Source organism: Anastrepha obliqua, chromosome 5, assembly GCF_027943255.1.
Source record: "Anastrepha obliqua isolate idAnaObli1 chromosome 5, idAnaObli1_1.0, whole genome shotgun sequence".
Classification (NCBI taxonomy): Eukaryota; Metazoa; Arthropoda; class Insecta; order Diptera; family Tephritidae; genus Anastrepha; species Anastrepha obliqua.
Genome location: NC_072896.1, coordinates 40,427,206 through 40,447,903, shown reverse-complemented (window position 1 = coordinate 40,447,903; position 20,698 = coordinate 40,427,206). Strand labels below are relative to the sequence as shown.

Here is a 20,698-nt window from a genome sequence, read left to right as displayed (position 1 = left end):
GCTCCGTGACTAGGGTCCCGAGATAGAGACCAACACGTGGACCCTAGAATGTGTTTGTACAATATGGATATCAATTGAAAGCTGTTGGTGAATGCTTTAGTACAGAGTATTTCTCATGCCGCTTCGTGACTGGGGTCTCGAGATATAGGTCAAAACGTGGGCCCGGGTAAGCTTTGGTTGTGGATGTGCAATATGGGCATCAAATGAAAGCTGTCGATAAGTGCTTTAATGTGGGGTAATTTTCATACCTATTGATGACTAGGGTCTCGAAATATATGCCAAAACGTGGACCCACCATGTCTTTGCCCAGCGAAGCGGGCCGGGTTTGCTAGTACATATATATATATTCAAGTACAACATTAGATATGCTTTAGGAAGTATGTAAAGCAGGTATTTTGGAAAAAGTGACATGATAGCATTTTTTGATGTTTAAAGAAAGTCCTAATTTTTGAGATCACATGATCAATTTTTGTATATTTGCTTGAAGCCTACATAAAGTTTGTCAAGGAAGTGTTTTTATATCTAATAAATTGGCGAAATTAAGACATATTGCTTCAGAAAATGTGTATTTTTTTATAGTTTTCTTCCAATCTTTGGTTTTATTTGATTAAAATAAATAATCTATAAACCAATAGTAGAAAATAAAGTTGTGCCGTTTAAAAATAACACAAAAATAAAAAGCTAAAACACTATTCACTTCAAACATAGTTTGCAGTTCCAAGCTTAAGTTGCAGGTTTTAAAAAATAAAATGTGAATCAGAACTTAGCATGACACCTTCGAGCATCTTAAAATAATACCCCAAAATAGTATTAACTTTGCTAAACTTATTATATAATTTTTACAATATCTTAACTACTCAATTACATAATTAATAATTTCTCTACAATATCCGGGCATGTAAGCACACAATTATCTTATAAGTATTAAACATTCAGCGTTATTTTGGGACTTCTTCGTTGGCGATAAATAAATGTACGCAATTTATATAGGCCAAAATGTATACAAGAGAATACAAAGGTCAATACCAATGCTCCGATAAAAGTTAAAGTAGCGGTTCCTGGTTTTGACCAATCGAGAATCTCGTAAATAAACCGATTGCCAAAGCTGTAAGAAAGAGGAAGAAAATATTTATTATTATATGTACGTTGGTATGTACAAGCACGAACTTTAAAAGCAGCAAAAACGAACAGAAATTTTAAGAGACTTATATGCACTTAGCTTATAACAAACTTAAGAACTTTTTGAATATGGAGCACCTTGCATATGCATAGCTACATAAATAAAAAGTAAATATTGTTTTTGTTTACTTACGGATCGACACCTCCCGCGTAGTAATAAATAACTGAAAATATTAGATATATCAGTCCCAATCCGAAAGGATAGACGTAGTGCAAGATGTGCGATGGAAATGCCACCAACATGTGATCGAATATCATCATTATCGAATTGAACCCATGCGCCCACAAATTGTGTATTCCCCAAGCACTTAGATGGTCATCTATAAGTAAATTTATGTATACGTTTTAAATCTCAGTGTTTAATTAATTCTAAATCTCTTTTAGTTTCAGTAAAAAGTGAAAAAGGTATGCCTAGATAACAGTAGCGAATAATTCCTAGACGGTATCTTTTTAAGTAATCTTTGACATTTGTTAAGTAGACAGATGTACAATTTTACAAGATAGAAAAGCCTGTTAAAATTATTGGAACTTATTACTTATTGCATATTGCAAAATTCGTTATTTTTTGGTGGAAATAATCTTCCGAATGAGTCGACAATTTAAAGACAAACCAAAAACTGGGAGTGCTGTGGAGAATATTGCTGCTGTAGCTGTAGTTGTTGCTGAACAACATTAATATTGAAATCTCGACGTTCTCAACAATTAGGCATTCATGAATCGACTGTTGAGCGGGCTTAACCTGTAGACGTGCGCATGGTGGTCATTTAAATGATGCCATTTGTCACATATACCGTCTTTTTCCGAAAATAAGATACTGTCTTACTTTCTTTTTGGCCTAAAATACGCGCTAGGGCTTATTTTGGGGAAGGGCATAGATAAAAGTATATTTATATATTTTATATATTTTTATTTAATATTTATTTTGCACAGAATACAGGCATTCAAATTTATTCAATTACAGTCATGCCATCTTCTTCTGGAACAATGTCATAAATAAAATTCTGAATTATAATCTGATTTTCTTCCAAATCCATTTCCTGTTGAATCATTGGTCCGAATCTTTCAGGTCTTGCGATATATAGTAGCTATCGTTAAATAAATACTTCTTGTCTAAGTAGCCTGTTCGTAGTGCATACGAAACATCACTATCAGTTATTTTGTCCCATGCATTTTTTACCCTATTCACAATTTCTTTTAAGCTTGGTTTTATAAAATTACCTCGACGATTTCTCACTATTCTGTTTTCAATATATTCTTTGATTTCCATCCGCAAATGATCGTTGAATGGCTTGTTTATTGCAATGTCAAGAGCCGGAATCATTATTTGATCAATCTTCCTCTCAGCAAGAAAGTTTTTCATGTCTTTAGCGCGGTGAGTACTGGCTGAATCCCAAACTAGCCTATTCTGACCACTCAACAGTGGTGAGAGCATAAAATCAACCAAATTTTTTTAACTGCTTGGGTGCACCAAGTTTTTTCATTTTCAATGAGAAACATTTCTGAAACACGTTGAATCTGGTCTTTTTTTACCTTTAGTGATTAAAAATGGCGAAACTTGCTTGCCATCTAGACGAATCGCTAAAATACAAGTAATATGTGCACTATCGTAACCGGTAGAAGGAACGTAAATTGACGAAGAAGCCTTGTGGTGAATTGTTGTTTGAGCTCCTCGGTTTAGGAATACCGCGGTCCACCAACAAAAAACTTAGACGCAAGTGCACACTTAACAATTTTATTGTCTTCCAGCTTAAACAATGTTGTTGATCTACTTAGAGACAGTTCATATCGTTTAAGGAAATTCTTCAACCAGTGTGACGATGCTTTAAATTCTTCTGTGGATATATCAATTTCAATTGCTGTATCAAGGGTAAATTTTTGAATATCAGCCCTGCGCACAGCCAAAGCCACTGCTCTCCTTTCTGGAATCCATTCCCAGATGCAATCTTCTAACCCAGATAATAACGTCTGCCGACCTGATCCAACCCTGCGTTTTTTCTCATTTGCTTGGTCCACCAGTTAACACAGGTAATCGTAGTCTGCATGCTATTTACGAACCATACAGAGATCCAGCATCTTCTCTTTATAGAATGCTACTAGATTAACACCCCTGGAGTCTTCCACGATTCCCTTTCTGTACTCAACGGAATAGCTCTCTCGTTTTGTACTCATTTTAACTGGGGTTAAAAATTATTCACTTTATTTTTAAATAAAATTACGTATGAGGAAATAATCAGACTTACAGGACTGAAATGAATGAACGTTATATACCTACACTGTCGCTCAATGTATACTGCTGCCTTATGTTGTATTTTTAAGATAAACTCCAAGAATTCATTTGAAAAGAACTGTAGAGGTAAGCAATTAATTTCTCGGAATATTTTGTTTCAAGGATTTCTCTGAAATACGAGTATTAGGAAAACTAAACATATTACTACTTATACTTAATAAATCAACAGCATTTTTGAACGAATTCTTTTTGTCACATTATTTTAACTAGGGATTATTTTCGGGGGATGTCTTATTTTACAAAAAGTTCAGAAAATCACGATATGGCTTATTTATCTTATTTTCGGAAAAAGACGCCGACTTTTGAATAAAAATAATGAAATCTGAAAGAATCTAAATTTTTTCTATTTCTTATTCTAAAACATCATCTTTGAACGTCTCTTGAAATGCCCTTTACGACATGATGTCCGAAATTTAAGGGGGGGGGGGGGGGGGTAGGGTCACAAAATCGAAATTTTTTTTCTTCACTCATCTTACGTCATGCTTTAACTGAAAAATTCGACCTTTTTAGTTTCAGATGATTCTACGACGAATGCCGATTGGCACCGCAGAGCACCTCTCGAAAAACATATTTCCAAAAAAACTCTGTCATGGGCTTATTTGTCAAAACTTATTTTATATTTTTTAAAAACTTATTGAAAAGATGTACAATAACATGCAACTGATTTTATTAAAGTATCTTAAGCCATATTTCTGTAAAAAATTAAAAAAAAAAGTGTTTTTTTTAGCGCTAAACCCTACCACCCCCTTACAGGTTTTCGAGTTATTCGATTTTAAAGATTATTTCTAAAGAATATTTTTCCTGCTTGTACCGCCCACTCTTCAATTAATGTCAATTAATAAAAATCCTCATAAAGTGTATACTAAGACCTGAGAATTAAAAATGGCTGCTTGATGATGTTTTGAATTTACAACTTTTCACTAAATGTTTTCTACTTCACAACATTAAAAAAAGTTGTACTGAAACTATTCTGCAAAATATTTTAAAAACTAGGATGCTTTTTAAGCTATTCAAAAGGTACAACACTTAAATTAAAGAAGTAACCCGTAGGCGGATTGCGGGCTCAAATAGCGAAGTGTAAAATTTCATAAGAGGCAAGAAATTGTAAAAATTCGTAACTAAAACAAGAACTTAAAAATTTAAACTTTTTGAAGTGCAACTTGTTAGGTGTCGATGGACGAGCGAGAATGGAGAGTAAAATTTCAAGGCCATGCAACGTTTTGGGCATGGAGAGAGAGAGAGAGAAAAAAGATATAACGTAGAGGAAAAGGACAGAGAAGCTATACCTTATATACATATATTTTATGATGAGTTTTTGTTGTACAGTACAATAGTTGAAACTGTTCGGCGGCGCCGCCACTATTTCAGACTGTTCAGCACTATGGCAACTATTTAGAATGATGGCCGCTACGGCTGCGCCTATTAATGCATTTTGTTCTTGTAGTCGCTAGGCATAGAATTTTAGCTTTGGACGACATATGCATTTAGAGGAATAAAGTGAGTGCCGTGTGTGTGCGGTTATAGTATATGTACGTACATATGTGTATATTAATAAGCATTGTTTTGCTGGAAGTTCAGAATACGAAGCTAGGCAAGGGCATCAAATCATACGCACATACAAATATGTACATGCATATGCAAAAGATAATTGTTTTAACATTTGTTAGGCAGGAATTTGATCAGGCAAAAATAATGGTCCAATCAAAGAATTAAAAATTATTTCCATCCCCATTTTGACCCTAAATCTTCTCTGTGATCCTTTCGTTCTTATTATTTGAGTTGTCTTCGTCATTCGATGCCCAATTTTGGACATTATGGTAGTTAGTAATACCCTGTTTGTTGAACTTAGACTTCTATCTATTCACAAGATTTGTTTGAAGAAGGATGCATTTTCGACAGCGAACATAAATTTACAGATGTCTGGCCGTCTCAGTGGATCATGTAATGTAGTTACTCCTATTATCCAGTAGCATGATTCCATTTCAGAACAGGGCACACAGAATTGGGATAGTTATTCGAGTTCAAGTATCTAGAAGTAAAAATTATACGGTGAATCGGAAGGGTTCAAAATTACGACTTCGAGATCGAGCATCGTAAAGGGGAACACCATGGAAATGCTTATGCACTATCTCGGGGACCTGCTATAGAGTTTGTTTCAAAGTCGAAAGATCCGAGGGGATAGTTGACATCGGATTAATGCAATTGCAGACCGATCATGAGTGGGAACGTAGTGAGATAAGAAGTCAATTGAATGATGCGAAAGACGCTGGAGTTGGACCACTAAAAGTCACTAAAACTGAGATGGCTAGAGAGTGTTGTGGCTTATTTATATTGCATGCAGACGTATAGTCTTAAATTGTTGATTGAATTACAGATCTCGTTTGGAAAAGCAAAGACGGAAATGCTTTACTTAATTTGATCATAGTTCCTAAATCCCGAATTACATCCGTACTAGAAGAGTAGAGGTAAATCCGAAAAAAATGGATCTGATACTATTTAGCAGTAAACATAAAACACCTTCACCAACAGATATCCTTAGGGGGAAACTCCTTAGAGTAACAGAAAGGCTAAACATCTAGGCCATATATCTGATAGGAAGCTAAATTGGAGCTCACAGTCGCATATAGAGTACACAAAGCTGTGACGGCGTTGTACTCCTGTGTAACCTTCAGCAGAAAAAATGGGGGTTGAAATTCAGAATGATACATTGGCTCTACACAGCAATAGTTAGGCCAATTCTCTACTATGGTATTGTAGTATGGAGGAATGCCCTTGAGAATGGAATGAACTTTAAAAGAGTTGACAAGGTTCAAAGACTCGCATCTGTTCTTATAACCAGTGCGATGCCCACCACACCATTGAAAGCATTATATGCGACATTAAACTTCCTTCCGCCTTCCTACGCGGCCGCCGTAGCCGAATGGGTTGGTGCGTGACTACCATTCGGAATTCACAGAAAACGTAGGGTAGAATCTCGGTGAAGCACTAAAATTAAGAACAAGTTATTTCTAACAGCGGTCGTCTCTCGGCAGGCAATGGCAAGCCTCCGAGTGTAATTCTGCCATGAAAAAGCTCCTCATAAAAATATCTGCCACTCGGATGCACTTCAGCCTACCCTTGCCATTACAAAGTTCACGACCATCCTACCCTCCAGAGACGGTTGGGAACGGAACAATATAAGACAGAGTGAGTCCATACATGTATACACTGATGGCCCAAAGTTTGAGAGCAGAGTGGGCGGAGGTGCATATTCCGAACATCTGGGGATCTGATGACAATAATGAAAGCCGTGACACTGGTACAGTGTAGTGCGACACTAGGGAATGATATCTACATTTTCTTTGATAGCCAGTCAAGCGGCGATAAAATCCCTCACAAAGCAGTCCAAAACCTTCAAGGTAGCCATGAAATGCCGTACATCTCTTAATGAGATGGCAGAGTCTTTTTACTTAAAGGTAACATGAGTTCCTAGCCATTGCAACATTGAGGGTAATTGCAGAGCCGATGAACTAGCGAGACTCGGCACCAAATTGACCGATGAGCATACGGGGCAGTGCCTAATAGCTAGGCATGCACAGAGGATGGGTGTGCAAACATATGACTTTCCAGAAGCTGTCTAGATGAGGAAGCGACGACCCCGTAGGATTACTATTTTAGGTAGACATTTTTTGAATGAATTGGAAGAGCTCAGTTATGCAGAAATCAAGGATATTCTAAAATTTTTGAAAAACATACACTGATTTTAAGAGAGATAAGGACAAATTCCCCACGCGACGTCTTAATGGGCTATGAGCCTGAGTGCGTCCCACAGGACAACCACTTCATCCAAACTTAACTTAGACGAATTCCCCAATGAGCCAAGCCGTGGTCGTCTTTGGGTATTACTATTTAAAACATTTGAGAAGATTAAGCAGCGGTTTTACTAGGTAAATTGAAAGAAATAAGTAGTCGAATGCAGTTGAAGTTGCGCGTAATGTAAGACAGATTATAGCAATACTACGATGGTGAATCATTTCCACGCTATTCATTATTTTGATATATGATTTACGCATTTTAAAAGTAAAAATGGAAAATGTGAAGTTTAGTAAAATTTAGTAATTTAGATATCACTGACTCTATTTCATCGCACATCGCTGTATAAGCACTTGAGAAAATAAAAAGTGCAACTTTACTTTAAGTATTTATACACACTTGTTCGGAGCATCAAAACTTGAAAATTCATTAGATTCAAAACACGTTTACTCACACCCACTCTGAGTGTAAGTAGAGTATTTTTTATAGTGACTAAATGTGCATACGAGTACATATCTAATTTTTTAAGAAAATTGGTTTTGTATTTTATTTTAATTTTATATTAAAATATACTGAAAAACTAGGTTGATAGAATAGACAAATGTAAGACAGTAGTGGAGTTATTTCAATGAGATTGCATTCCTTGTTTAAGGGCAAGGGTTACATTTTTCAATAAAAATAAAATCATTGGACAAATTTCATTCGACTATTACATAAAGCCGAATTAAAATAAGTTCTAAATGATACTTGGACCACATGCTTACTTATACATACATACATACGTACATAAACGGATATGTGAAGTTTGTTACAAACACCGGCGATAATGTCAACATATGTTTGTGGTATGCAATTTCCAATCCTCGCAAAATTTCGTATGTAACGTACTCATGTATTTATTTTTCCTTTTGTAACAAGACTATTTTACACAAGTAATTTACACGATTAACAGAATGTCATGTGAAAGCAATTCAGACGGTGTGGCCAAGATCAGATCGTTAAGTGGCTCTCAGCGAATTTGAAGTAATCAGCTGATTGGCTGACATCGCCGGCGTTCACGTCATGACAGCGGTTTGTTTACGAAAAAATTCAGATTTCGTTGGTGATACACGAAAAAAATCGATACAGTCTTCGCATATGTGAATACGTGTGAAATGAGCGAACATAATTTAGCTGCTAAAAATCAGGTGAAGTGGCAGCCGAAGTTGCTCGCACAATTTTGTTTTTCACCATAACAAATTGGGCAAACCTGATAATATACCATTCTTGCAAAATGGAAAGCTGCAGTCAACATCAGACCGTTAAATGGCTTTCAGCGAATTTGAAGGAATCAGGTGATTTGCTGACGCAACAGGGGTAATGAATTGAGTTGAAGTAATAAATGAATAAATTTGAAAAGTGCGCTATTTTATTTTACGTGTGTATTTGTTAAATTAAAATTAATATTTATATAAGGGCGCGGTTCTAAATTTTCAAAGCAATAAAATCAAATCTGATAAAATCAAATCCGGACAGAAACGACTGGCGCGCTTTGTTAAACTCGGCCAAAATCGCGTAAGCGGTTATCGCGCCAATCAAGAAGAATAATATAATCAGGTCGTGCTCATTGCTTTGCTCATTGAAAGTAGTGCACTCGAACTACATACATATATTTGCCACATTCATCAATTTAGAAAATAATGTAACTGATTCGACACAGTGTTATCAATTATGAGAAAGTTAAAAGGCATTTATTGAAACTCTTAATCTAATATAATAAATTATTATTAATAGAATGTAATAAATCCAATATAATAAAATTAATCTAATATAATAAATCAAAATAAGTGTCCTTAAGAAATATTGGCATTGTCGTGTGCTGATAATTTTTAGAATTGATGGTATCTCTGTTATAGGGGGTTATCCAAATCGGGATTACGTTTGTTCGCCGCTATTTTTTTTTATAAATCAAAGTTGTTGTTGTTGTTTAAATATTCACCCAAATGATAGGCGAATGTTGCTTTAGCAACAATTCTTGGGCCGATAAATATTTGCGCCATTCCGGTAACATACGACCGACTGTCGTGGAAGCGTGCCATACATCTATGTTTCAATGTTTGCCATTCGACAGCACCAAGAAATCAATTTCATCATCATAATCGACAGACAGACAATTGACAATATGTACACATAGTAAGCAAATCTGAACAGATTGGGTCCGTAGTTGATATTTCACGTATTTCTTTCACTTCTAAACTCTCAATTGCCTGAGAATTGACCAAAAATTAGCGAATATAGGCCTAACAAAATCCACATTCCTTTCGTTCAGATACCATTGCGTCCACCTAATAGCACTGTAGTCTAATAGTACTTATATATGTAATTGAAAATAGGGATGGAGAGACCATTACTGTCAATCTGGAGCTATATGACCGTGTTATAGCCAAATTTGTTTAGTTTGAAGTTATAGTAAATATATGGATCTGGAGCATACCCAGTTGCAGCAAGATGGCGCTACGGTCATACAACACGATCGAATATGACGAAATTGCGGTGAAAATTTGAAGCATGCATGAACATGAAATCAATTACTTAGTTGTCTAGCATTTGAGCGCCAACATTTGTGGATATTGACAATATACACGCCTCATATGAGCCAATAAGTCAACGAAAATTACCTCTTTAGAATTGGAAAAAGATGATAGGACGTAAATCGAACGAAATGATTTTACACTCCTAGTAGCTTAATCCAAATAATATTAAAAGAAAAGTTTAACCCAGTTTAAAAGTTTAGGCGTGTTTTATTTAACTACTTTTGGAATTGGATAACCTTATACAATATAACAACCAATTTGATAAGCGGCTATAAGATTTAAGTTTATAATGGATTAAAGTAACCTATCATAATTAAACTGACCATGTATTAATTGATAACAGATAAAGTAGTAGTCTTCTGGCCTTGAGATTTTGTAGATACGCCCTCTTTGATTTTGATTATTATTTAGTGCAAGTAAACTATAGCGGCCGCTGTAGCCGAATGTTTGTTATGTGAGTACCATTCGAGAGTGCGTAGGTTCGAATCTCGGTGTATGAAAGAGCAAACTGATAGAAAAAGTTTATTCTAATAGCGGTCGCCCCTCGGGAAGCAATGGCAAACTTCCGAGTGTATTTCTGCCATGAAAAAGTTCCTCATGAAAAACTATTTGCCGTTCGGAGTCGGTTTAAAACTGTAGGTTCCTCCGTTTGTGGAACAACATCGAGACGTACACTGCAAATAGGAGAAGGAGCATGGCCAAACAGCTAACAGAAGTGTACGCGCTTTTTTTTTTCTTTAAATTTTATCATCTCTGTGGATACAACAGCCAAACAAGAAGTGAGTGCGAGACTGCAAGTGGAAAACGTGTTCTTTTTTGTGCTATACAATGACAATGTCAAGATCTTTGGACTAAAAAACTGGGAGATGTCTGCAAAGAATCGGGATTTTTGGACAAGATTCAAGCCGGACCGTCAAGCCAACAATGATGATGAAAGTAAAAACTATTGGGAGTACTGAGTTGCTAACACCCTAATTGAGGTATTTTTCAAATTTATTAGATTAATACATATAATAATACTGCACATTGATTGCGCGCTAAACTTTACGATTACCTTAAAACGCTCATATTTCTATGGCAACAAACATATTCTCTGAAATTGTTGATACCATAGCGAAGCCAATCAGCATGACTTTGATATTTAGCTATAATATAACAATATATTGCGTGTTTGGTACTCACTTGGGAATATAAAAATCCAATAAACTGTTGTTATGACCGTCGCCAATACCAAGGTGGTCCAATAAGAAGCCCAATATAATTTTAACGCCCATAAAGATACAGCTAAAATAGTTCGCAGTGACGTAAGATTTGTATTTAAATGTTTCTGCCTTTTAACACTTACCTACTTCGTTCTTGCCACTCCTACAATAATATATCGTTACTAGTACAGCACCAAAGATACTTGTGTACATGCACAATATGAAGCCCCAATCGGTTAAGTAGATGAACCATATGCCATTTCGGAAAGTTTGTATTACGTTGCTAAGTACACCAGCCGAAAATAAGGCTGCAAAGATCCAACGATAGATTAGCCAAAGCAAAGATTTGCTCTGACTTTGCCACTGCGCGTTGGATTAAAGGACAAATGTAGTAAATATTAATACTGAACAATTGCAAGCAGATATGTCAGTACATACACACACTTAATGTCATAAATCTACGCTCCTTTGTTGGTAGTTGCAAAAGTAACGCCCAAAAAAGTTTAGAAGTTTTTGAAATATTTTTTGCTTTATTTTTAACTATATAACGACATTAAATTTATTAAAGAAAATGCATAATTCATTTTAGATCACACCAAAATCATTTCAAATAATTTATAAAAAAATTCAAAATATTATAGAAATTTTCAAGAAATGGGCAGGTTTTTAGTAGCTTACTAGGTACCGCCAACGTCTTTTAAACAACTCCCCAAGTATATTGCTCACAGAATTTACCAACTTGGTCATCTCTTTGATAGTAAACTTTTCTTACTTCCAACTCATAATATCTTTCAAGAGACTTCTTTGCTTTTCTGGCCAGACTTTTCTGACTTTGAACGTGAATTTAACATAAGTATTTCTATTATAGAAAACGACTTGTGCTTCCAGATAGCTTACTAAAATTTAATTTTCTATCGATTTATGGATACAACCTTTTAAAAAAGATCCTTGAATAGTACGAAAAAATACCAGACCCAACTGAAGATTTTAAAAAAGGTGTCCAACGGAGGGTCAAATTTTGCTTCAAAATATCTGCTATAAATAAGCAAAGTTTTCCATTGTTGAATCAATAACACATGCACACCCACCCATTAAGTCACCACAACTACGTTTCACTGTTGGTAATAAATTTTCTTTACTCAGCTACAGATTTCCTCTGCAAAATATATCTTCGTTTGATACCAAAAATGCACCTTTTTGAAAAGTTCTAGGGGCTTGTGTATATCATCATTTGCGAAAGTAATCCGTTTTTCGCCGATGAATTGGGGAATAGGGAAATAAATGGCTACTTCCTAGCAACTCTTCTAAGATAGCCGGTTTTTTTGTAAACTCAGTTGCGGTCTGTCAGTTTCATCTCTCACTTTTGAAGTAATTACCTTTACATCTTTCTTCACAAGCCCTACAATATTGCGCTTTTCCCTTTCTGTTTATTCACAAAGACGTCCTGCTCTTGGCCTTGAAGTTATCCTTCCGGTATTTTCGTAGTTTTGAATTACTGCCCAAACTGATGTTCACAGTCCTGCCTGTTGTTTTCCTATATTGGCTTTCTTTCCACAATTTTATTATGATTTTCCTCTTGCCAATATCAATTTATTTTCTTACAAAAAATCGTCCTAACAATACAAAAAGCGATTCCGCAAATGATGAGCGTACATTTTTGATACTGGCCTTCTACGTATTACCGAAAATAAGTACCGTTAGAATCGGTGGCGATGCATTGCGGTGATAATTTTTTGTCGCTAGCATGGCTAGTGCGATAATAAACAACCAAGATGATGAATTTGAATTTGGGCTGATCTTACCGTTGAATTTCATTGACAAATAATATTTAAAAATAGGAGCAGCGTAGAATTATAACACCTAGTGTACGACTATGTGTAACACTGTACAACAGAGCTTCTAACACAAAAGAAAATTGATTTCTAACCGATACTACATTTGTAGAGTTCCACCATCAGGATTTTCTTTAAAAAGAATTTCAAAGTTTCAAGTAGGGACGTAGAGTCGGAAAATTGTGTATATCGATATATATATATATATACATATACATACATTGGCTCAAACGCTCAAATTTTGTTTTTCATTTATTTATAGTATCAATTCACATGTCAGAAATCCCATATAAAAAGCTATGCATATTTTAATTAAATATTGGCTTTAATAAGAATTTATTTTTGAATAAATTTAATAGAAATCTTCAAATGATATTGCCCACATATTCAAGGGGTAATTGTGAGTGCAAAGCGTAGTTTCCTTCATATTCTTCTTTTCTTTGATACTTAAATGCCCATGTAAAATTCCTTTACAGATTTATGGTAATTCTTTTAACCTTGGGTTCTAACAGATTTACTACGATTGAGCTTTCGTATCGCACAAATAGCGATTCTCTGACGTGTGGCAAAAAAATTTTGAAATGTTTCGCACTATGTTTTGCATACAAACCTGAGATTTGCAGAAAACATCGGATGGCTCATGGGATAACAATATTTTTTCGCATTGAAACTCCTTGGCCAGCGAATGGCAAAATCGTTGGCAGATTCCCTTATTTTCGTGCATCTATTAACAATAATAATTATATACTGAATGAGAAACTGTTTATTTGAATTCTGTTCCACTACTTCACCTCACTTTTGACACATTAAATACTCGCTCGAACAATAACCAAATCACTGTGATGCCGATGCGCTGACAATGCCAGAGTTTGGCCAACTGTTGCCAAAATATTATTGAAATTGCTTGCATTGTTTTCCTGAACATTAGTTATCTAACTTATCAACAGCTATATCAACGCCAACGTTATCTACGATAACCGTAATGTAACTGTCACAATCAGATAATTGTTGATGTTGAACTGCTCTTGTTGTAAAGTCTACAACAAGCCGGCTGATGCGCGGTAATCTAACTAAAATTTTAAACCATAATAGCCAATAAATTGGAATAGTATCAGACCCAGCTGTGCCAATTCTCAGGAATTTAATTCGGTTCGTGGAATTTATAATGAATTATTACTGCACATAGCAACATCTTACAAGAGTTTAATACTTGTTTAACGGCTGCAGTCGTGGTCGATTAACGGTCGGTTTCATATGAATTAAATATTAATACATATATGTATGTAGGTGCGTTGAGTGATTTTTGTGGGTGGAGGTAAGTCATCTATAGAAACTAGTTAGGTAAGAGTTTGGGAACTATTTGCCTTGGAGGAATAACTAATACCAATAATAGTTGCCAAGATTAGTATAATAATAAAAAAAAGATGGTAATAAAGTTGTTTAATATTTAAGATATTTATAATTATAGGGCCCGGCACTCGAAGTGTAACCAATTAAAAAGACCATAAATTTAGTTTGGAAAATTACTTTTGCCTTGACTATGGCCTTGAGACGGTCCATAAACGAATCGCAAGCTGCCCGAATGTGACTTGCAGGTCTTTTAGCTACTTCGCGAAAAATGGCTGTTTTCAGTGTCTCGAGACTGTTGAATCTTTTAGTTCGGACCTTGCAAAATGTCGCGAAGAGAATAATCCATCAGACTTACGTCTGGTGAATTTAAGAGCTATTGTGTGGACGTTATGAAGTTCGGAACGTTTTTTTTTAGCCATTCTTGGTTCACTCGTGAGATAGTGCCGAGCCCTGTTGAAACGTTAATGGTCTGCCACCGAAATGTTTGTCTGCTCACGGCTTCAAATCAACCTCCAGAATACTTTCCCGATAATATTTTGCATTTACCTCGACGCCAGGCTCGATGAAAGTGATTGGAGAGTGTCCATCTGCGGTTACAGCGGCCCAAACCATTACCTGTGGCGGATGCTGCCCCCTGGTGGCCAATCGATGACTGAAATTCTCGTATGACCGGTCGGTCAAATAAACCCTATCGATTTGGGTTTACGAATTTCTCAAATTAAAAAAAAATCCTCGTCAGAAAATACAATGTTCGGAAATTGATTGATTTTGGCCAAGCGAAACAACTCCTTCGCTCTCTCAAGTCCGACTTGTTGCTGCTTTGGTATGAGATCATGGGTCTTTTGGATCTCGTAAGGTTTGACTTTGAGATAATTTTTCAGTATGCGGCGGATGCGACGGTCAGATATTTCCAGTTATTTCGCTATTTGGTTGGCACTTCGTTGGAGATTTCACTCAAGTCGCTTCTTCAGTTTTTGAAAAATTTCAAGTTGATTCCAGTTTTTAAGTTGTGTGCAAAATATGGCGAATTTCAATGTAAAAGTACCGTTTTCTTTTATGTGCTTATTCCTAAGCGGAGACTTAAGCGATAAAATGTAGGGAAAACACTAATTTTGAATGACTCGCTGGAGGACTTCGGTCGGTATCTCGTGAATAACTATTTACTTACTTTAGTAATGTATGTTTCCAATGCCTCAATCAAATCTGGTTTATCCGCAATGCATTTAGGCTTCACATACCCGCACAAATAAAATTCCAAAAGTGTGATAAATCGCGGCCAATCCCCTAGTCCGAGACGAGAAATAAATTGCTCATCGAATGGCAAGTAGCGCCGTCTTGTTGGAACCAAATGTTGTGGAGATCTCGGGCTTCAATTTCCGGTATCAAAAAGTTGTTTATAATGGCGCGATAGCGTTCACCATTCACTGTTACATTAGCGCCAGTTTCGTCTTCAAAGAAATATGGGTGGATGATTCCTCCAGCCTATAGGCCGCACCAAACGATTGTTTCCAATGGATGTAATGGCTGTTCTTGAATTGCTTCGGGTCGCTCTTTAGCTCAAATATGGCAATTTTGTTCATTGACTTAGCTATTAAGCCAAACATGGGCTTCATCGCTGAACAAAATTCGGGACCCAAAATGCGAATATCCGGTGAATTTTTCAAGAGCCCAACGACTGAAATTATGACGCTTTGGAAGATCGGCTGGCTTCAGATCTTGGACTAGCTGTATTTTATACGCTTTCAAACTAAGACCTTTGTGTGAAATCGCCCAAGTAGTACTATAAGGTAGGCCACGTTTTTGTGATGGGCGCCGAATCGATTTATCCAGGTCTTCGGCAAAACTGTCATTTACAGCCCCAATATTCGCTTCACTTCGGGCGGTAGGTGGTCTAAGCAATCGAGTATCATCCAATAAGGTAACATTAGTGCGTCCGGTAGGACGGTCATGTACACATAAGTTGCTCTTTTCAGCGGTCAAAGTTCTAAATGTGAGTAAATTTATAAAGTTTATTTGACGTCATATATTTCATAGGAATCGGCCAGTCATCATTGCAGCTGTTCGTAAAACTTGCAAATTGTTACTGGTTTTGCGTTCATGTTTTTTTTAATTTTTAGTTTTTTTTTTGTGAGAACTAGTTATCGCAAATTAAATTACTGGATAATTTTTACAAGAACAAACCTAAAATTATGTACATAAACAGTATTGACATTATCAAAATGTGCGCAAACCCAAACTTTCGCTGTGAAAAATTTGTGTTATGACACTTGTATGGAACTTGACAAGTGTGGAGTTTGCGCTTAAACACACTAGCGGCAATAAGCCCAAAAGTACGCTGCAGTGGAAAGGTTTTATAACATTATACTTAAATATACGAGTAGTTCGAAATAAAAAAAATGTTACTGTTTTGTAGAAAATATAAGGAAAAATTGTAAATATTAAAAAGTAGTACTTCCAAATTATATAGTAACTTAATAAATATTTCAGCAAATAAATACAACGATTTTAATAAACTGTGGGGGAAAAATTTAATATCTAAAAACTTTCACCAGGAATGTCAAAGCTTAAGCTACTATGAACCTATTAGAGATTATTTAATGGAAACGGATGAAGGGAGCTACACAATAACTTTCAATAAATACTAATAGGACTATGTTTAAGTTCGTGCGGTTTTTTTTCGAAATTTGAAACTTTATTGACGTAAAATGGTTACAAATTTAATATTCAAAGTATTGTCCATCGCTTGCTACTACTTTTCCCCATCTTTCTGGCAATTCACGGATTCCCTTTGTGAAAAATTCGGTCGGTTTTGCCGCAATCCACGAATCGATCCATTTTTTGACTTCATCGTAATTACGGAAGTGCTGGTCAGCCAGGCCATGTTGCATCGATCGGAAGAGATAGTAATCGGATGGCGCAAGGTCTGGACTATACGGCGGGTGGGGTAGGACATCCCATTTGAGCGTTTCTAAGTATGTTTTGACCACTTGTGCAACATGTGGCCGAGCATTGTCATGTTGCAAAATAACTTTGTCGTGTCTATCGGCGTATTGCGGCCGTTTTTCTCGCAGTGCTCGGCTCAAACGCATCAATTGTCGTCGGTAGACATCCCCCGTAATCGTTTCATTCGGTTTCAGTAGCTCATAATACACAACACCCAGCTGGTCCCACCAGATACACAGCATAACCTTCAGGCCATGAATATTCTGCGCCGACGTCGATGTTGAAGCATGGCCAGGGTATCCATACGTTGCTCGACGTTTTGGATTGTCGTAATGGACCCACTTTTCATCGCCAGTCACAATTCGATGCAAAAAACCCTTTCTTTTGTGCCGTTGAAGCAGTTGTTCGCATGCCATAAAACGGCGTTCAACGTCTCTTGGCTTCAATTCATACGGCACCCAATGGCCTACCTTTCGGATCATTCCCATGGCTTTTAAACGTTTGGAAATGGTTGATTGATCAACTTCCAAAGTTTTTGCAACCTCTTCTTGCGTTTGAGCCGGATCTTGATCGAGCAATTCCTCCAATTCGGTATCCATGAACTTTGGCGGCGCACCCTCGCGTTCTTCGTCTTCCAAGCCAAAATCACCACTTTTAAAGCGTGCAAACCACTTCTGGCACGTTCGCTCAGCTAGAGCATGCTCACCATAAACTTCCACCAAGATACGATGACTTTCGGCTGCTTTTTTCTTCATATTAAAATAATGAAGAAGAATTCCCCGCAAAAACACATTATTTGGCACGAAATTCGACATTTTCAAGTGTAGTAAAAATATTGTTGTTTACGCTTCAAATAAAAAACTTATACTGACGTTTGTGCCTTACGACAGTAGCTCTCCAATGAATGTTTGGAAATGTGGATCGATGGAATAATAATCAAGTTACGCCATCTGTTGTAAAACCGCACGAACTTACCGATAGACCTATTATTTTATTATAACAGGTGGCGCTAAAGTAATCCTCCTATCAGAAAATGCTATAAATTTTGCGATTGGCCCCAAATGTCAGTTCGGTTTTGTGTAGTAAACACATGCGTAATACACGTTAATAAACAATGTTACGCTACACTGCTCCAGAACGCGGAATATTTCTGACTATTTATTTCACCAATAATCGGTCGATGACTTTGGCACAACGTGAATTTCGTCGCAGATTTCCTCGCCGTCCAACGCCTAATGGCGAAACACTGCGACGTTTAGCCGCTCGCCTCGAAGAGACTGGCACAACACGAGATGCTGCCAGGCGTGGCAGACCCCGGAGTAGCCGTTCTGCAGAGAATATTGCTGCTGTAGCCGAGGATGTCATGGAAGCGCCGTCGACATCGACCAGACGACGTGCCACGCAAATGGGTATCATGGTACATGATTTGAAGATGCTTCCGTACAAAGTCTAGACGGTGCATCAGCTGTTAACTGCTGACCGCCAATCGCGTCTAACATACACTCAAGCCATCCTTAACCACCACCAAGAGGAAGATGATTTTTCATCAAAAATAATCATAAGTGATGAGGCCCATTTCCATCTTAGCGGGTACGTAAATAAGCAAAATTTACACTTCTGGGGCTCTGAAAATCCGCGTGTAACCCACGAAAAGCCATTACACCCGCTCAAAGTCACTGTATGGTGTACTGTTTTCGCTGGAAGAGTCAACGGACCTTTTTTCTTCGAAGACGTCGCGGGCCAAACGGTTACTGTGAATGGTGAGCGCTACAGAGCAATGATCAACGAGTTCTTTTTGCCGCAACTTGATGAATTGGGATTGGAAAACATGTGGTTCCTACAGGACGGTGGAATGGCACACACTACACATGCCACAACCGATATGCTGAAGGATGCATTTCCCGGGCGCCTAATCTCCCGTTTTGGCGATTTGCACTGGCCAGCAAGATCGCCTGATTTTACCGCTCCATACTTCTTTTTGTGGGGCTTTTTGAAGTCGCGGGTTTATGTCAACAAGCCTCAGACTCTTGCAGCTCTTAAAGACAATATCCGTCAAGAATGTGAGGACCTATCGCCGGAGGTTTTGGCCAAAGTGATGGAAAGTGCCATAAAAAGGGCTCAAATGGCAATCAACTGTGGCGGCGGCCATTTACATGACATCATATTCTCGACTTGATGTAAAAAAAATTAAAAGACCAAATAAAAATAAACCACAAGAAGAATCAAAGTTTTTCATTTTTTTTTTAAATTACAGCCAAAAAACATCGCAAGGTTACTTTTGCGCCACCTGTTACAATGTGGCGCAAAATTAGTCACCCTATCGGAAGATTTCTAATTTTTGCAAATGACGTCGTACGTCAATAATATTTGACACTTGTGAGCTAGACAGCTGCAGTAGGGGTGGAAAAATATCGACGATACTTCAACGGGTTTGCTTTTATAAGAAATACTATCGATGGTTTAAGACGATCGATACTATTGAAACTACCCTAACTAAGTAAATTGCAATCAAACTAGGAAATTGATTTTAAACACCTAATTTGCAAAGACAACGGCTAACTTCGCACACACATATTAATTTGAGTAGACTGCAACAATACCAGAAATACCTTTGCGTTTCAGGTTCATCTATCGAAGCAGAGAGGATATTTAGTAAAACCCGGTTAATTATCAATGATAGACGCACCAAGCTTAAGGCAACAACAGTCGACAAGCTGATTTCTTTTCCAAAAAAATATTCTTTTTCAAAAGCATGTATGTAAACAATTAGTATAACACATTAAAACCCTTAATTGGTTGATTTAAATTTGGTCGATAGTATCAATATATCGATGGGGGATACAAGTATCGGCAAATATATAGAATATAATCAATACTAGAGATAGTTTTGTACCTCTAAGCCGCAATATACAAACAGACAAGCAATGGAGCGCGAGAAGTAAAGAATGCAGATTTCCATCATTCAAAATAATTTTGTTTTTATTTATTAAAATAGTTATTCAAAAACAGAATTCATTAAGATAATTAGATTTATACCACATTGTACATAAATATTTGAGGAAAATAAACAGAATTTTCATTAATATAGAGAAATATATGAAATGTAAAAAACCAATTCTGTTGTATAAGGTATTTACATTCGGTATGGAATGTTGGTACAACTGTCCTCTGTAGTGTCGCAGAGTTTGAACGTGGTCTGTCAATGAGCTTATTTTTGGCATTTAATTTCATATATCAGTCAACCGATTGTGTGCTCTGTGATTTTCACTATGGATAAAAATTTCGAACAAAGAACTTGTCTTAAATTTTGTGTTTTGAACGGGATTTGGTGTGCCGAATCGTTGACAACGTTGCAGAAAGCCTATGGCGAGTGTGCTTTATCAAGAGCAAGGGACTGCAAGTGGTATACGGCTTTTGCAGAGGGCCGAGAAGTCGTGGAAGATTTGCCCCGATCTGGTCGCCCATCAACATCTTCAATGGATGAAAACGTCGACAAAGTCAAGGAAATGGTGCTGTAAAATCATCACTTAAGTTTGAAGG

At 36.8% G+C, this 20,698-nt stretch overlaps 1 protein-coding gene across 2 annotated transcripts; it reads right to left on the bottom strand.

The window, feature by feature from the left end:
* Positions 1-703: 703 nt before the first annotated feature.
* LOC129249363 (protein rolling stone-like) lies at positions 704-13,775 on the bottom strand. 2 transcript variants are annotated; one of them, XM_054889152.1, is made up of 6 exons: positions 13,662-13,775; positions 13,476-13,589; positions 11,177-11,396; positions 11,014-11,115; positions 1,313-1,499; positions 704-1,105 (listed from the first exon to the last, which is right to left on the bottom strand). In XM_054889152.1, exons 1-6 carry the CDS (start codon positions 13,773-13,775, stop codon positions 925-927), a joined length of 918 nt encoding a protein of 305 aa, XP_054745127.1. In that variant the 3' UTR covers positions 704-924. The 2 variants fall into 2 exon arrangements, with proteins under 2 accessions (XP_054745127.1, XP_054745126.1); XM_054889151.1 differs by having other exon boundaries at positions 13,657-13,738.
* Positions 13,776-20,698: the final 6,923 nt, after the last annotated feature.